The 19,090-nt window shown below is 38.8% G+C and overlaps 2 protein-coding genes across 2 annotated transcripts; both read right to left on the bottom strand.

Moving 5' to 3' along the window:
- Positions 1 to 383: 383 nt before the first annotated feature.
- Positions 384 to 8,063, bottom strand: LOC139151647 (lipopolysaccharide-induced tumor necrosis factor-alpha factor homolog). Its single transcript, XM_070724579.1, has 3 exons — positions 7,922 to 8,063; positions 4,487 to 4,754; positions 384 to 2,656 (listed from the first exon to the last, which is right to left on the bottom strand). The coding sequence occupies exons 1-3, from the start codon at positions 7,959 to 7,961 to the stop codon at positions 2,551 to 2,553; spliced, it is 414 nt and encodes a 137-aa protein (XP_070580680.1). The 5' UTR covers positions 7,962 to 8,063; the 3' UTR covers positions 384 to 2,550.
- Positions 8,064 to 9,018: 955 nt separating this feature from the next.
- LOC139151646 (lipopolysaccharide-induced tumor necrosis factor-alpha factor homolog) lies at positions 9,019 to 15,866 on the bottom strand. Its single transcript, XM_070724578.1, has 3 exons — positions 15,726 to 15,866; positions 11,857 to 12,172; positions 9,019 to 10,150 (listed from the first exon to the last, which is right to left on the bottom strand). The coding sequence occupies exons 1-3, from the start codon at positions 15,787 to 15,789 to the stop codon at positions 10,045 to 10,047; spliced, it is 486 nt and encodes a 161-aa protein (XP_070580679.1). The 5' UTR covers positions 15,790 to 15,866; the 3' UTR covers positions 9,019 to 10,044.
- Positions 15,867 to 19,090: the final 3,224 nt, after the last annotated feature.

The following is a 19,090-nucleotide window of genomic DNA, read 5'->3' as shown; positions in this document are numbered from 1 at the left end:
ACTGCATGCTGAAGGAACTGTTGTCGTGATTGCTGACATCGAGAGGAGAAGAAAGTTTTTTTTCAAAGAATTTACTTGTTTCTTCATAATTTTCTTCCCAATTCAAAAGTAAACACCTAAAAGAAAACTGGTAATGTGCATAGTGCAGTGTTAAGCTTGTTGTGAGTGACATGCTGAAACGACTGCAGTGATCGTGACGAGACAGTGTATGGGAAACGTAACTTGCCGCGCGCTGTAATCTAACACCAACCAAAGACGAAGACTGAATTTGTTGCAAATGTTTACTTTTCTAATGGTAAGCAACATGTAGACTTGTCGAGCTCTGCAAGGCAAAACGGACACTCGATCAAATTCCACTGTATTCTTGTGGGGAAACAGCGTGATAGAAGTGATAAATTCATTTTAATAGTACTATAAGGTACGCAAAACCTTGTAACTTTATTTGAACAGTGTTTCAATGACAGAAGTAAAGTAAATGTCAATATAGTGTTCGTATAAAAGAAAGAAATATATACAAAATGTTCTGCCTATCTAGGCCTGCCTTTTTTGCAATCATATTTAATGGTCGAGAGCAACTTTCTTTAAAATCTGTTAAAACCTTTAATGTACGAAAAACCGATCATTCTATTACATAAAATCTTTAAAGTGACCGTATTCACGAAATGATACAGTATCTATATCTACTAAATAGGATGAAAGACATTTCGGTCACAAGACATGCTGCTATGGTCTTGTTCGTTATTTCTTGATATTGAAGTTACACAGTTTAATATAAAACAACAGATCGGGTCGCCTTACCTTCAACTTGAAAAGTATACATATTTACATAAAATGATTGCAAAATGCTTAGAATCAAACTGACTATACCACGAATCACAAGTATATGTGTTCAACGTATTTGGTGACAAAATCTTGAATATTCTCAACATTCTCAATTATTATCTCGTCGACAGCCTGAGAACTCCTACCCGAAATTGAGATAAAGTATGCAGGCACAGTTTAACCTTTCATACTTTTCTCACCACAAGCCTCTGGCAGGAGTTATAGGTTTCTCAAGCTTTCGGCCGGAATATGAACTATATATGAGTTGTTCATTTGAAGACTTTGAGAGGTAATGAACGGTGTGCCGTAAAATTGTCAGAAAAATATCTTTCTTTACATGTCCTTCTTAAGTTACCCTGTCGAATTATGTACAATGGAGGACAAGCTTGGACGACATAAATTCTTGTATTACAGAAATAAAAAGAAGATTTTTTTCGGCTTGATATTTGATCGTACCTCCAAACGATGAAAGGAGAAACAGTCAGCGTCCACGAGTTCATTATTAGTTAGTCGACAATCAAAATTTCAAAGATGGCGCACCCGTGAGGTGATACGTCAACAATAGTGGTATTATAACAATAACCATAGACTGAGTCAGTATTGAACAAAAAACTGCATCTACCTATCACAGTTCACAAATAATTCTCGGAGATCATTTAGTTTAAACTTTTCCAGTGAAAATAATTACTAAATGTTTGTAAATGTAAATAAACTGAGTAGTCTTCTAAATACACGATGAACGTGTTTCGTTGTGGTAAAATTACCTGTGTATTTTGTTGAACTGACGCTCGAGTCATTTATATGACAATGCAAAAAATACCTGATAATTAATTAATGCACGAGTGCTGCTGCTAAAGGGAGTATTTTCGTCAACGATGAAATGTCAGTTGCATTGTTCACATATGTCAAGAGTGCAACTGACATTTCAGTGCAGTTTTACATCATCTACAAGAACTGGTGAGATTAGATTATTCACTGTGTATTAAAAGTTTAAAACACATTCTCTTAAGCGAGATAAAAAAAATAATAAATCGTGTGACTATACACAATTACTTTGTAAAATGATATTTCAAACTTTCTTGGTTCTTCCGAGTTGTCTTTAAAGCCACAATAGCTGCGAATGTGTAATAAACTGATCTCAAAATATCCTGTTTTCCAAGAGTTTGCTTTGAATAAGACCCATTAAAGACTGAAAAAGTGTGTAACACTGTCATAAGTATCGAAAGTGGCATGTAAATTGAAACGTTTTAACATCATTTTAGATTTCCCGCCTTTTTCAAAAAGTAATCACATGACAGAGAAAATAAAGATTGCGACAACAAAGTGTCGACCATCGTGTAGTGTGCATTAAGTAAATGGTATCACGCTTGTTTCTTGGATGATCACCATGTATATATATGTTGCACGAAATACTGCATTTTTTCATACTTTTCCGTCGGGCGCCATTTTACGAGTGCGGCACCGGTTTACTAGTTACCCTGTAAAACGTGCAGGCATGGTCCAAATCAGCCAGCTGTGATACCGTGTACACATCCCTTCAGTTTGCACATTTACACGAACCAATTTTGGTTTGAAAATAAAATTATGAAAATAATGCATAAAACTCGCAACTAGGCTTTAAGTGCAGGGTCATCGATGCGTTGAAGAGGACTCTTTCGGTCTGAGAAGTATCACCACACAAGATTCGCCGGTCCTCCGTTAGTCGCGACTGCGCCCTATGAACTGTGACTACATGCGCGAGTAAGTGCCGAGGTGGTTACTGCAGTTTGGACAGTAGTGAACAGCGTCCTTGCAGTTATCCATACAAAACGGAATGAAGCAGCAACACCATAGCCTGCAATGAAGCCAAACATGTCAGTTATCTCCTAGGGGCGCCATGGCTGGAATATTTAGGTAGTATGCACCACGAAATACTATAAATCAGAACGAGATACATTATTCAATCAGTACACCCAACATTCCAATCATTATCACATAACAGTCAACTAGAATTCATGATGAATAACAAGAAATTATACATTCCCATAGCAATGTACATTAACAAGTGTCTACTTCTGAGAGATCAATAACAAACAAGTACAATGACAAACAAATATTCTTTCCAGTTTGTGTTCCATTTATGTATGTACCTTTATTTACTTATTTATTTATTTCTGATTTTGACTTTTTTGGCTACTTATTGTATTGCTTCTTTGAAGTCTCTATGTATGACGATGTTTACCCTTTCCTTAGGGTAAAGTGTGTCAATAAAGCAGAAAGCATAATTAAGGAAAGACTCTTGCTCAGACTTTACTCAATGAAACTTGCAGTCATTCTCTTACCAAATTCAGAATAAAAATCAGTGGTCACTGTGCCAAACGTGGCACTAGAGAAACCAATTTCCTAAGTTCACATTTACTGATAAAAGTATTTGAAATTCAAAATGGCCGCCATCCCTGAGTTCACTCTATGGGAATCAATAGAATAGAGTTTTAAAATGAGCCCCCAAAAGTGGAATATCAGAAAAGAATTGTAAAAAGTTGAGAGTCCGAATATATGTCCCGAGGCGCATTGTACCTTTAAGAGGCATTCAGTATATTCTTACAGGCATGGTTGGTACAATTTCGTTCTTGATGAGGTCATCAGGGACAGACTTTGCGGCGGAATAAAATTTTCAAATGTCTGAATGCACGGCAACTTCTGACCCTCTCCTAACGTCCTGCTAGAAAATTGCTTACCTTACCCTTATCACTTGTGACCATTTACTAAATTCAAGCACTGAATTTTTTCAAAAACACATTACGTATGTAAAGACTGACCATTACCCCAGGAGATGAAAACTTAATTCCGTTAAAAAATATTATGCCGAGTCTCATTTTTGTGACGAAAATTTAAATTTCCAACGTTGTTCTTCGCCACAATCATCCTCAACAGTGGCTGATATTTTCTTTCACCGCCTGTCAATTATATCATCAATATTATCGAATAGGTTTCTGTTACTCCTTGAAGATCTAAAAACACAGCAAACGTACAACATTTGCCACAGGCTAATTATACATTATTTGTGTTGATTTTTCCAGTTATGATCAAAAGTTAATAATGAATATCGATAAATTATTAATATGAATGTCACAGAATAATCTTGCTTTTCTGCAAACTATGTCGTATATTTTGTGTAAATACCTTCTGGAAACCCAATTGTTTTTATAGTTGTGGTTATTAATAAATTATGATTATGATTAATAAATCATATTTTACACATTGAAATCTGCTTATGTAAACAACTCTCTGGAAACCCTTATTTAGTTCGCAATCTATGAAAAATTATACACGTGACACCATTATCCATATTCGGTCTACGGCAAAAGTTACTGCACATTATATATAATTTCATATACACAGTGTAAAATATGATTTATTAATGATAATCATAATTTATTGATAATCATAATTATAACAACAATGGGGTTTCCAGAAGGTATTTACACAAAATAGACGACATTGTTTGTAAAAGAGCATGATTTATTATTCTGTAACATTCATATTAATAATTTATCAATATTCATAATTAATTTTGATCATAGCTAGAAAAATCAACACAAATAATGTCTAATTAGCCTGTGCATTTGCAATGTCTAAAGTTTCCGTCTCAGAAACCGAACACAATAGCAATAGAATAGCTTACCCGACAAACCAAAGTAGGAAGCAAGCCAGCCACGTCATGGTGCCGACCTCGTACTCGACCCTTGTGAGAATTTGCTGGCGACAATGTTGACACGTTGTATTGGTCGCGTTGGCTCCGAAATTCTTCACCGTTGCTATCACCATAGGCTGTGGTTGTGCAAGAACGACAGTGTTGGTTTGAGCTGCATAGCCGACTGGTTGGGAGGGATAATTTGTGTATCCCTGCTGTGGATAGGCCGGCGGTGGGGCCCCGTACTGTGGTTGTTGTCCTGTACGGAGAAAACAGAAATTCATGGTAAAACTTTCCTTAGTGAAATTTTCAACCACTTTCTTGTCAAATCAAGAATAAAAATCAGGGGTCCTCGTGCAAAGTTTTGTACTGAAGAAACAAATTACCTAACATACTTGAAAATTCAAAATGGCCGCCATCCCTGTGTTAACTCTGGGGAGAAAATAATTTTTTTGAAAAACTAAGACGGTGAAGGTTTTTCTTACTCCAAGAGCTTTAAAATGATCCCAAACAAGTGGTAGATCAGGAAAGAATTGTAAAATCTGACAGTCCCAATGTATGTCCCCCGATGCATTCTACCTTAAAAACCGGGTAACAGCATACAACGTTCTGGTTTCTGATCAATGGAATGTAAAATTGTTGGCTTCTGGGATCTTTAAGGTTGGTGAGATAATTTGGTCGTGCTATTAATCTGAGGGGCGTAGAATGTTGTCATGTTCGACGTACAATTTGGACTCGGAGAATGCTGCGGCCATTTGACGGCGTATTGATTCGCAAAATTCAGTATCGACTGCTGAGGGAAAACAAAGCGTTCAATCTTGTCCCTCACTGCCGTTAAACTGCGGAAATGAATGAACATCAACTATTTATACGCGACATGAAACTAGTCGATGAAAACCCATGAGATGCTATTGTTCAGTATTCACAATCCTAATATTTGTCAATCAGAAAGCAAACAAGCACGGCACGGCCACGAATCGTTTAGATCAAAGAAGGCGACTCCTTGCAAAGTATCAAAGTCGCTTTTATTTTCGATAAAGAATGCAATTACAGGATTCGTAACCGTTGATTTCAACTAGTTACCAGCAAATACACAATTTGATGGTACGTGACAATAGCACTGTCCTTAATAAAAGACAAACAAAAAATTAGTATGACGAGAGATTTGCGCTTCTGTTACGGTAACCACTCTGTATACAAACACGTGCATTCAATAAACTGCGCGGTGTACACTGCCTTTCAGAGTATCGATAGAAAAGCATCTTTAGGGTTGAAAAGTTTTTAAAAGTGTGTATTTTCCAAGACATGCCCTAAGAAGTAGGATAGGCCGGTCGGAAACTGTTTTGTGTCTTTTTATTTTAAACGGGTACGGCCCGTTCAAAGCAGCCAAAATTTGGCAACATTGGTTTTGAATTATCATATGCAAAAATAGTTAGGGTTTCAAATAGAATAGTTGAGATTATCGTCAGCACACGCACAGTTTTCGCATTTTGCCTTTTCCCTGTTTCATTTTCCTATTTCCCCCTCTTTTCTTCGAAAATCATTGCTTCTTACAGCCATTTTCACAGTGCTTCGGTTTTTCTTCCCTTTTATTCTATTCTTTGTTTGTTTGCTTGTTTGTTTTACGATCGAATTCCTAATTAATTTCGTGGTATTTTTCATCGTGTATATGTCTGGAATATTTACTCCAATGCCATGCAGTGTTCATCGCCGGATGTCGACGTTGTAAGAACCATCACTTCGCACAACCATTTCCGACGACAACCTCAGCAGCTACACCGCATCTTGACGCACGATGGCGCTCTGCTAGTGACAAACATTTTGACATGACTATATGATAAACTTAATCATAAACGAATAGTGTACCGATCATGATATATATTACATTATGTTACATTAATAATGTGAGAGAGGAAAAAATGAAAATTAGCGCCACCGGTGTACTCAAAATCAGACCCTGTATAATGACGTTATCTACATCATAATTGAAACTATGCACTATTCAAAAAACACGTTCATTCCATTTACCTTTTACCTCGTTTTCAATCACATACGCAGCAATGTAACTGGTCTTGTTTTCTTGAATGGCCGTTTAATATTGTTGTCACATACTACTAGTTTACAATTTGTGTATGCTCTGACAGAACACCAGAAAACTCTCATCCAAAGTAACACCCGGGAAACATTTCACACTCTGCTCTTATACGATGCATTTCGGACAAAAACTTCGCGTAGTGTTTTCAATAACAAAAAATTAGCATGTGATTGTCGGCTACAGTGATTCTATGACGATTCGTTCTTTGATTGTATGTATGACCCCAGTGGCCGTGAAAAGCCACGACACCAATTGGAATTGTGTCATGGTTCAAGCACTTTACAGCTCTCTGTCATATGATTTTGATATACTGAGATAAAGTGTGTTAGAGGGGGTTACAATTCGGTGCCACAACTCTATGTGTAAGACAGTTTTCAGCTGAGAAAATATCTTTTAACTTTCAGCTGTAATTGTAATTAAAAACAGCCACATTGTAGATCAAGTGCATTATATTATTCAGCTATTGGTCCACACTGTGTACTGAAACAATGTGCCTGTCTCATACACAAAGTTGTGGCATCGAATCGAAATCTGCTGTAATTTACAATACTATGCCATCATGGAATATGAGTAGGTATGTGAATGTACCGCCATGACCTATTGTATATACGGTCTTTTCACAGCCTGTGGTATACATAAAGAGTGACCACGATCTGAAATAAGTTTCCACCCTGCCCTTTCCACACAAGTGTCACTTACTCAGCACTACCGATTGTGAAAGCCGAGTCGGCGCGATATGAATCAGCTAACAGATCATTCAAACTGGATGATCGTTGCTAGGTTACCAGAGTACACAAACACGTTGTAATCAATGGGTGCACGCAGTGCAATAAAAAAGTGTTATTGAGAGCTTTGTTCATGGGTATCATTGTCCTTTCTCAATGACGTCGTCGAAATCTGGCCTCGTTTGACCGTTGACAGCCAAGTGCTCGCGGTACATCACGTCGACGCGAACGCAACCCATCGCTTTGCTTTTACAGAATGACCTGTTTCTCAACGTAAAATATCTTAAATTCTCTCCTGGAAAATAAAATGTTCGAAATGACGTGAGATATGTATCCACGTTAGTTTTGGAGATAGGCATCCGTCATGAATCGTGTATTAATTCCTCCTCTATATTTCATTGGTTTCAATGATCCGCGACCGTAGGTTAATTTCCCGTGTGTCGTCAAGCGTCAAGCCTAAACTTGAATCGCATTCTCCCCTCCGTAGTCGATCACAGACATTTCTCACGACAGGAAACAACACCTGTTGCAGGCTGTCAAAGAATTCCGTGGTATCTGACTGCAAAGTAGACGAAAATATATCCTAGACGCGCTTTCCCATCTTACCTGGATACGCTGGATACGCTGGTGGTGGATTCGCCGCCATCTTGTTAATACTAGATTAGGTTGTCCATCGAGAGGCAGAAAACGAGGCCAAGTTGGTCGGAACTTTTCCCGGGGGTGTAACTACACAACGTGTGCATCTACTTTCACCGGTTGCCCTGAGACGTCACAAGACGCAAAATCCAGAACCATGTAGCTCCGAAACAAACTTTAAACATTTGGCGGATTAGCAAGAGGTGTAGCTTGTATCATAGACGTCAATTAGGGTCTTTGCTTCCATGAATCATCGGATGTATACCCCGAACTAAAATACGCTTGTGCGTAATTCCGGATGACAGTTTGCACAACGAACAACCTGAAGCCACATCCCCTGTGCTATGACGTTCCAGTATTGATATATTGAAATATTTTAGGTCTTGTTTTTTTTATTCAGCTATTAACATCACCACAACCTGGCAGGCAGGTAACCATATACAATTAAAGTAAATATATCTTTTCACACACCTTTATATGCAGACGCTATACTAATTACACAGGTGGATGTATTTCATGACTTCGTTCACCGGTAGGTGATTTCCAAGTGGTGCAAGTGTCATCATTGATTCGAGGCGGGGGGATCTTCTGAATGATTTTTTTGGCGTTATTGGAAATTATGGTACAAGAATGACGTCAATGATACTTGTTATGAAAAAAAATAATGATAACTTGATATAACAGTCACCTGTCGTCTCTTTGTCTGTGCCTAGGATCAGGCAGTAACTGGGCGACTGGACGTCATCATCCGTTCCATGATTCGCCGATATTTTGCTGTAAAACACCAACACCATGCAGTTTGATCGAGTTGAAACAAATTAAATCACAAAATGGCAACGTCCTGTTTCTGGATCCATTGCAACGTACGTCATTTTCTGGATCTTTCAAATTCTGGCGCTTTTAGTTTCTTTTCAAAATTCTCGTGCATATTTTTTTTTCAAATATATGTAAGTATAACCATAGACAGTAGAAAAACGTTTCTCTACTGTCTGTGGTATAACCGTTTATGACAAGTGCATAAATGCTTTGTTGTAACAAAACAGTTCGTGCACACGAAGGTAGGCCTTTTGCTTTTTTATTTATATAATCATTATTCATTACACATTTTCTTGTTAGAAGCGTACATTCGCAAAGAAAAGTCGCTTTCTCGATTCGTTGCTTCAAAGTACCGCTTCGCCATATCCCTGATCGGACGGAATTGGCTTCAGACTTGTCAGACTTTTTACTATAGCAAAGCGTATGTACACATTGTGGCGCTTCATCATAGCAAAGGTTTTTCATTTCTCCCGCCAAAACACGCTTTGTGATAAATCCCTCAAATAAGAAGCTTTGTGGCGTTTTACTGTTGTTCCTCCTTGGAAGCTGCAACTCTTAGTTCTAATCAACACATTAATTTGTCGTCGTTGTGGTTAAAGTGATACAGTCGTCAGAACTGCGCTCAAAGGTCGTATGGGACCCATACGACCCATGGCAACAATGTATCCAAGGTACAATGGTGATTGATGAAAGGTAAAACATATCTGTCATAATCTATCATCGTATAATTTAAATGTTGCAGCTATGATGATGGGGTGCATTTAGATATCGTGCATGAAATACGTTGTTTTTAAACAAGAAACTCGCACAGGCGCAGTTCCGACGACTGTTTCCCTTTAAAATAAATGCAACCAGTAACCTTGCTTTGGCTCTGGACATTGTACACAAGGCACAGCAATACATTAAGGGTTTTACCCCCTTAGCTGTCACTCAGGCCGGGGAAACTGACCCGGGCATACACTCAGGTAGAAATTCGTGCCGCACTGGCGATCAGAACTTCACCAGCGTGTCTATTTATATTCAATATAACAGGTAATTAAAAACCAAGTTATAATAGTTACTTTGCAATGTAGGGAACAAGAGAGCAGCCCCGGCATGAAGCCAAATCTGGATAAATGTTGTACTCTCCCAGACCGCACACACAGTGCGAGCGTCCCTGTGACAGAACGCGTGATAGAACCCCGCCGTCAAGGCTCTTCGCCATCACCGTTGAAGAAGCGACGTCCCACGTGACGGCGACACGGTTGTCATTGATTCGCCGAGAAGTGACGTCATTGCTACATCCTCCTGAAGCTCCCAAGTTTGCTGTGGCAGTACGGGCATAAGTGGATGACGTCCTTGTACGAATCGACGCAGAGAGGCAGGACGCAACACGGCCACACTCTGTAATGGAGCATGCATATGGAAAGACATTATGTAGTGGTGTCGTCAGTGAAATAGTAATGAGACCAAACAAAAAATATGTTTCCAGTGACATGCCTCTGAAAATTAGGGTGGGTATGTAGGACGAAGCTTTTTTAATTTTTATTCCAGAGAAAAAAGTCTAGAATCGGCGGTTCTTCAAGGGTAGGTTGAGTTACCGGAAACACACCTTTTTTTCTTTTTTTTATACCTGATGGAAAATTCCCATGAATGACATACGTGCGGACAATAATTACATGCAGAAACAATGTTAGTGAGACACTATTAAAACCTTAATAGTATGCCACAGCAATTGGTGATGTAATCGACAATTTTGAAATACCCTACATGCTACGTCGATCTAGTAGGTGTTAGAGCGATTTATATGTTTCCTGACGTGCAGTTTGTCTACGTTTCTCCCTCCAGAATTAAGGTAGAATGCGCCTTGGGGACAGATATTCAGACACTCAAACTTTTAGAATTCAGTTTTGGTCTACCACTAATGTGTCTTATTTTGGAGTAAGTAAAGTTCCAGAGGCTTAGTTTTGTGAATATCGGGAATTTTACTTTCCCCATGGAGATAACACAGGGATGGCGGCCATTTTGAATTTCAAATATCGGTAAATATTGGGTTATTTGTTTCTCAAGTACCAAAATTTTGTCGGTTACTTCTGATTTTTTCTTGATTTTGAAAGAACGAGAATGGTTGAAAGTCTACTTGAGAAAAGTTGTGCAAACGTTTTTTATGTTTTGTTTTTTGGGGTTTTTTTTCATTTTTAGACGCGAACTACCTTAAGGATAGGTTTGTGCATAAGCGAAAACGATCAAATAAGACTATACCAGAAAGTTAAATAAAATTAGTTACGAGTGCTTCATTGAGATAGTGGTGACTTACAGAGAGATATGCGACAACTGTTATTATTACAAAGATTTGAAAAAATATACATATTTAATAAAGAGAGGGGGGTCATCGTGTCTGCTGCTGTTCTTATGGGACCCATACAACGGGTATGTTGTTACGCACAACATTTCCTGATATCCCTGTGTTCATATCCACAATTTTAAAATTGCGGCTGTACCGAAACTGTTGGCTGCGGCCGCAACAGCTTCATATTAACGAAGGGACGCAATCAAAGTTTATGTGGCAAAGTCTTGCAGTGATTGGAGAGCTATAAATCTGGTGAACTATGAACATGCATCTAATGCTGATTTTGCTTTACATTTGCTCAAAGTTCACCGCCAATGCCCGGCGGGAGGTAATGTTTGTCAATAGGTAAGTCACAGTGCAGCAGACTGGACGATCCCCCACCCCCTAGGATATAATAGTAAACAGCAAAGCGTTCTTTGAGATCATTCTTCAATGGTCGTCATTGGAAACGCTCATAACTTGAAACCGGTTCATTCTACTTTTACTACAGGTAAGATATCAAAATAACGTGCACATGGTTTTTGTGAAGATGGCAAACGATATACGCGAGATATTATCATGCAGAGTACACGTATAAAATTCAATCTGGACATAGAAAAGTGTTTCATTAAGAGAAAATGGTAGTTGGCATGCATAAGACTAGCGCACAATTACCTGGAAGAGTTACCGTCGCAGTGCCATTAGTAGATAAGGTAATATTAAAAGACAAAGATGTAAATTTGTGGCAGGGTTTTTTTTTGAATGACTAATAAATCTTTACCCGAAGAGAAACAAGAGAATACATATAAACCAGGCCATGGCGCCCGTTCTGTATTCCAGCCATGTTTCGACAACTTCCTGGCAGTGCGGGCATCTCGTTCTGACTGGCCTGTCTGTAAACCTCGTAACGACGATCCCGACTGGCTGAGTAATCACCGCTGGATGGCGCTGTGCGGCATGGGGCGGGAGTCTGTTTTGGCTGCCGGGCGGCGGCTGCTGAAGAATGTATGGCGGTCGGACGAACCAGGGCTTCGTGCCCGGGTATGGCGGCGGAGGTGTGGATGGGCACCCATCCTGCAGCGTAATGTGCGACGTTACTGTAAAATATGCAAACAAAAAACATTATATCGACACACACATGCACATATGCCCTGACAAACGAGATAAGAGATCATGAAAGTTTAGCCTTCGTTTATAAGTTAAGATAGAAAATGTCTGTGTCGTCGAAAATTAAAATAAGGCGCCATAACTGTTATTTTTTGTCCCTGTATTTCAACTACGTGAATTGAATTGAATTGAATTGAATTGAATAATGACTTTCGTTCATTTTTTTGTAGAATCGACCTCATGTCGAATTATAATATGATTAAAAGTGAATTAACACTGGATGTCACTGACCATGGAAGTAGGGATCGTCGGAACTGCGCCTGTGCGACTCTCTTGTTTAAAAACAATGTATTTCATGCACGATATCTAGTTGCATCACGTCAACATAGCTGCAACAATAAATTGTATGTAACTGGGATATAGTGTTCACATTGGTCGTGTGGGTCTAATACGACCTTTGAGCGCAGTTCCGTCCGATCCCCTCCCTTTAAAGACAACCAGAATCTATAGGTATTTAACATTTTTTGTTTATGTTTATTTCTGTATGACTACTAAATAATGATAAATATCCAATATGTTTTTCGTGTTTACGCGGGAAGACTGAGAACATCATAGCATTCCTTATGGAATGGATACGTCGGAACTGCGCTCATATGTCGTATGGGACCCATACGTCAAATGTGAACACTGCATTAAATGTACGTTGGTGGCGCTGCGCAAAGTACACTGCTGCTGGGGGTCTTCAATTTTCAGAAAACTGTAATTTTATTATTACGCTACTGACGTTCCTGTTCTCATACAAGTACGTTATAGCCGTGCGGACAGATACATTTACTGGTATTACTGATTATTATCAAAGTGTAGTAAAAATACATGGCAATATCACATCCATGGAATATAAATCTTCTTACTGAAGATTTCATTTTTAAAGATAATTCGGGAAAAAATTCAAAATGACCGAATTTTTGACGGCTTTGCGAACTGAATTCAATTTTGCGGTGTTAATTGGTCATCGACTATTACATAGTAAACAGGCTTGTTGGAGAACTGTTAACTTTGTTGTTAAGCCCATGATCAACGCGCCCGCTATTTCTAAAATTTCTCAACACTTTGAGTCAATTGAGGAATTTCTTCAAATTTCCTTGCGTTGGTCCAAACTTACATCACTTTAATGACAAACCAGTTTACGTGTGACGTGGTCATGCCCTCTACGGCCATGTGTGCGGTAACTAGCCTGTCAGCGCCAAAAGCTGAGAATAACGAAGTTTGACCACGACTATCCTTTTTCCGTCACGGGAACAGTTGCTTGGCTATCTGGATTTTTTGTTTCACAGAAATGGCGCGTAGATTATTTATTTATTTGGCCATGTCGACTGAAACATGGGTAGTCATTATCCATCCCTCGAAATTCTGTCCTCATTTCGACAGCTTCACTCCCCCCAGGTGTAGTTGTTGGTAGCTGCCGGATATTACATCACTAAATCATCCATTTTGTGTCTGCCAGCAAGATGCTTGGAGTTGGCAGAGAGCTGACGACCAGCCCTTGAACGATACAAGATGTCTTCATTGCAACGATTATTTCCACATTGAAAAGAGAAAGGCAAAAAACAATACAAACATCATATCGGAGAGATATCACAGACGACATTTCACTAAATATCAAAAAATAAGGCTTTGTCTATATGTAGAAGTGACTCTCGAACCACAAATAATGTTACGCAAGATGGATGTTCACTGACTGTGACGAGTGATTATGCCGACCACCAAAATTCATCAAAATGTTGCTATTTCTGTATAATGAGGGCGGTCGGTCATGTTAACCTTGTTATTTTAATGTGCTTTGTCCCCTAGTTCTTCAATTGTTCGGTCACATGTGCATGCCAAAAAGAACTGATAATTACAGGACAACCCGGTTGACCATTAATTTTCATGTTTCAAGTTGTGTGGATCTAGACAAACTTAAAGAACTGCAATGCACCTCTGCTAGCCGAATACAATCTCCTGAGACTGAACAGAGTTTGCATCTAGTCGCTATACTGCTTCCGTGTTCTGACATATACTGAGATACTGAGCCGTGACGTCACTAGTCCTGAACAGTCAAGTGGTGAAGTTCGCTATGCCACGCAAAAACAAGCCGAACGAAACGAATGAATGTATTATCACAATAGTTTTCAAACCCGTCACAAGGTAATTTTGCGTACACTTCCCTCAAGGCTACTTCCAGCCATTCTCTTTCCAAATCAAGAATGAAAATCAAGGGATCACTGTGCAAAATTTGAAACTAGAAACACAAATCAACTTAAAATTACCCACATCTGAAATTGCCGCCATCCCCGTGTTTAATCTTCGGGGAAAATTAAACTTTCGATTTTCACAAATATAAGACGGTGAACGTTTTTATTTACTCAAACAGCTTCAAAATAAGCCCAAACAAGTGGAAGATCAGAGAGGCATTATTTGAGAGTCCGAATATCTGTCCCTGAAGTGCCTTCTAACTATGGTTGTACATTGCACTATAAGCAGGACTGCTTTCTGAACAAAACTTTCCAAATATCAAACCAAACGCGTACAGTGTGGAATGCCCCTACGCCGAGAAATACACAAACCTCTCTTCTGTGCGCAAACATGCTAAATTTATCCTAGTAAATGTAACACGTCAACAGTAACCACCCATTGACTCATTACAGTCAAATAAACGCAAGCGCTTTCGTTTAAAACTACTGTGTCTCCATTTTATCATCCCTATATGGAGTGAGCGTCGGCAAAGATATATGACTTAACTGTATTAAATCGATAATTGTATACATTAGATGGCATATAATTTACCCTTTTTTCGCTTTGTATTGATCATGTTGAAACCGCCGAACAAAAGCAGGTACTGCAATATCACTTAATCGGAAAATATACGTATGATTTTAATAGCCTCACCGCTGGAGATTGCTCACGGTGCCAGGCGTCTTGCGACCAAACATCGCAAATTCATCGCTAATTATTTGGAAGTTGTAAAGGGCCGTTTAATAGTTTAATTTATTACTTTGCGGTAAGCTGTGTTTGATACGTTCGCTACGATAAAATGGCGGCAAAATTCCAGTTACATTTGGGGCGGTGAAATATTACGACTGATGCATATGTGGGAACGGAGGCGATCACGTGACTTGCCTATATATATACATACCCTATTAACGTTGATATTGACGGATCGATGGCATTGTGTTTTTGCAGAGACAAAATCACGCTTTCTCTATTGTATTGTACATGTCCGTAAGCGAAATGTGAGTGATGACGACACCATTGTTGTAAATTCACTCGCATTTGCGCAGCGATGCCGGGGATGACACCCGGATGACATCATTCAGCACGGAAGGCAGCGCGTCATCTGCGCTGCTTTTGTGCAACATTATAGTACAACAGCTTCAGGGTGCGTACACATTCATTCAATATGGCTGATAGGATGTGTATACGAGACAGTAAATAATGCGACAGAAATGCTTATTTTAAGCAAAGAGAAAACCTCAATATTCACTCTGCGATATTCTAACTTACCAGTTGAATATGGTGGCGGCGCATCTTCCACACCTGGATAAGGCGGTGGCTCGTCGTCGTCCATTTTGTCGCCATTGACTGGAACGAGCGGTGCAAGGCCGGTTCCATATCCACCTTACGGGGGTGCCGCTCATATTTTCAATTCAATGGCTTTAGGTCGCTCTGTTTAATTTGTTCATGATGGTATGGCAAAAGGAAATTGGTCAGACAGGCAAACATTTTATGTCATATTTTTGTGTTATGCGTCCTTAAAGATTACAAAATTCGGTAAAATTTTCCTAATGCGTCGAAAGTTTTTATTGGCAAAAAATGAATCGGCAAGATTTGAAATTAGGAGATATTTTATATTTGCCTTCACAACAGCAGACAATATTATATTTATAATTGGATGCTCTTTCCGCGGAATATTAACTCTGCAAGTTGAAATAATTGAAACATGTATCGACCGTTGCAAATGCAGAGTAAACAATATGACGTCAGCGACACTTTTTCTTTGGCCTCAGTGTCGTGAATCGGGTTTGTACAGGGCTTTACACAGTGCATCTTAGCAGAGAGAAAGGATAGCCGGCCTGAGTAAGAGTACACTGCTGAGGGGCCCGTAAGGGTTTCTGACTAAATGGTACCCGCCGGCGAAGTTCTGCCGGGATAAACCAGGCCAATAAAACACTGGGAGTCAGGTATTACAGCTCTCTGCCATGCGGCTTAGATTTCTTCAATGGTTAAATACAGCACCAGCAGGATCTACAGTAACAGCTTACTTATGAGCTAAGCTCAAAACTTTTTGACGCCAGGAATTGCCCATTCTAGATTAAAGAAGTTATTTCAGGCGACTTTCATTTTATAGTGTACAGTACGTTGTTCATTCTGAAGAAAACTATAATAATAAACACGATTGAAACTAATTTGGGATAATTGGGTGGTAAAGTAATATCTGCAAATGTAAGCTCATCTGCTTTCCTTTTTAAGTTACACACTTGTTTTTATGAGTAATTTGTAATATTGCAACAATCAGCTATAGAGCATCTAACACTTTTGAGAAATTTTAAAAACATGAAAATCCAATAATCCCAAATTAGTTCCGATCGTGTTTATAGACAATACTGAATTTAATATTATTTTAAATATTTGCCTTGTCTGTCGGGCTCGTCTTAAAGCTGTACTGAGTTACAAGCTGTACTGAGTTACAAGTAGTTACAAGTAGTAAAGGGACCCGAGAACGTGTAACACAATTTACCTCATACAGGACGGTTGATGATGTGTTTGGGGACACATGATATCACCAGACAAAATATCGCGGGCCGCCTGGAAAGAATGTTGTGATTCTTTCACTGATATTCCACTGTGCAGGTTTTCTAATAAATTCTCTGCGTTTCAACCTGTATGAATTGCTAAGTTCATGCAATGAAAAGGTATTGTTTCAATAAATGTTTGTCGATATTAGGCCTATAATTATTCAAAAAATATAAAAAGATTAGAACAAAGTTCGAATTTCGTTACTGAATAGGCCCTACTGCAGCAGAAAATATGCACTTGCCAGCGCCCTAAGCTTATTATAAAAAATTGGGTTCTTGACTTTCACAGATAAAAATGCCTAAAGTGAAAAGGTTAAGTTCAAGAAAGTGTGTCATCCGGGCAAATACTAAGTTGCATTATATTATTGGTGCATAAGTGTCATCCGGGATAGGAAGCCAAAAGTAATCCATAAGTTTCTAGATTTTGTACTGACTCATGTCTTCAAAATACCGACCCGCCAGCATTCGAAATTAGATTTACTAAGACATGCTCATGAAAATTTGGGCGAATGAAAATTAGCCAGAAAGAAATGACCGATTAAGAAGCCTTTTCACAAAAGCAGAAAAAGCCAACTAGGTGATTTTCAGATATTGCTGTCCTTTTTTATTTTTGATATACATATGATGGTAAAATATACTCTATGGTATCTTGAACAACATTAGAATTTAGAGTGGAACGTGAAACTGACCGTTAATGCCCTTCCGTTATGATTTGAAAAATTCCCGTCATGCCCACAAACCCATGCAAGACATTCCCTTCTCGCTCCCCATCAAGGAAATTTCACCATGTCCTCCCCTTTGCGTGACCCCCCCCCCAACTTCATGCTTTCCCTCTCATCAACATTTTAATGTTTCCATACTCATTTTATGTACATTATATCTCGGCTGAAAACGCCCCTTGTGTCTCAACCGCCGCTTATTTTCTTGGTTGTGACAAAAGAATAAAATGCTAAAATTTCCCGTTCCAACAGCTTATTCACAATTTCGTCCATCCGCTGACACGAGAAAAATCATCTGCATATACAGGAAAAAAATCGTCCCCCCCTGCCAACAACCTCTCCTCTCTCCGGAGATCCCGTTTTAACAACTTTTTTGTATGAAGTATTATCGGCTGCCCCTGCCTAAGCCTACATTTTTGGTTACGGTAAAACGCGCCTCGGGGACAGATATTCGGACTCTCAAACTTTTACAATTCTTTTCTGATCTACCACTTGTGGGGGTTCATTTTACAGCTCTTGGTGAAAGAAAATTTTTCATCGTTTTAGTTTTTCGAAATTCGAAAATTTGATTTTTGCCCATAGAGTTAACACAGGGATGGCGGCCATTTTGAATTTCAGATATCGAGAATTCTTAGGTAATTTGTATCTCTAGTACCAAAATTTGCACGATGATCCTCCCTTTTTATTTTTAGTCTTGATTTTGAAAGAGAATGGTTTAAATATTCCTTGAGAAAAGTTTGAGCAAAAGTTTAAGTCTTTCACTTTCGAGGCGCATACCTTAAAGCTTAGAAAGACGACAGCAGGTCACAAGTCACCTAAAAGTTTTAGGACAAATTTGAGTCAATTAAAGACTCGTTTTTCACCAAGGTGGCTGCAAGACGACCATCTCATCCTCATTACATATGCAAGATACCGTGTAGTCCAATGAGATCCTCTTGGCATATGCCAAATGGGAGCCATGTGTCACTGGCGCTTTTAACGGGGTAATATTTTCACCGAACAGGACTCAAAATATCAGGACACTGCGAATTTAATTTAGGCCTAAAGCCGATATTTGACAATGGCTTCAAACAAGAGGGATTTTTACATAAATTGATAAAATAACAGAAAATCACAAAAAATTAAAATTATGGATATCACCATGAGATTGAAAAAATACTCTAACAGTTATCTGATGATTAGCTGTTGTTGTTTTAATATCTTTTTTTTTATTTTATTTTATTTTTGGGTTTTTTTCACGTTTTAATTTAGGACAAACATATTCATTGAACAAAAATCAAATCGTAAACCAAGGAAATCTTCATTCACTGAACATTAAATTAATCCACACAACAGCTCACTGAATACCTACCTA

The sequence above is a fragment of the Ptychodera flava genome, chromosome 15 (genome assembly GCF_041260155.1).
Source record: "Ptychodera flava strain L36383 chromosome 15, AS_Pfla_20210202, whole genome shotgun sequence".
NCBI classification, from domain to species: Eukaryota; Metazoa; Hemichordata; class Enteropneusta; family Ptychoderidae; genus Ptychodera; species Ptychodera flava.
The sequence above is the reverse complement of the archived record's forward strand: the minus strand, read 5'-3'. Positions and strand labels throughout refer to the sequence as shown.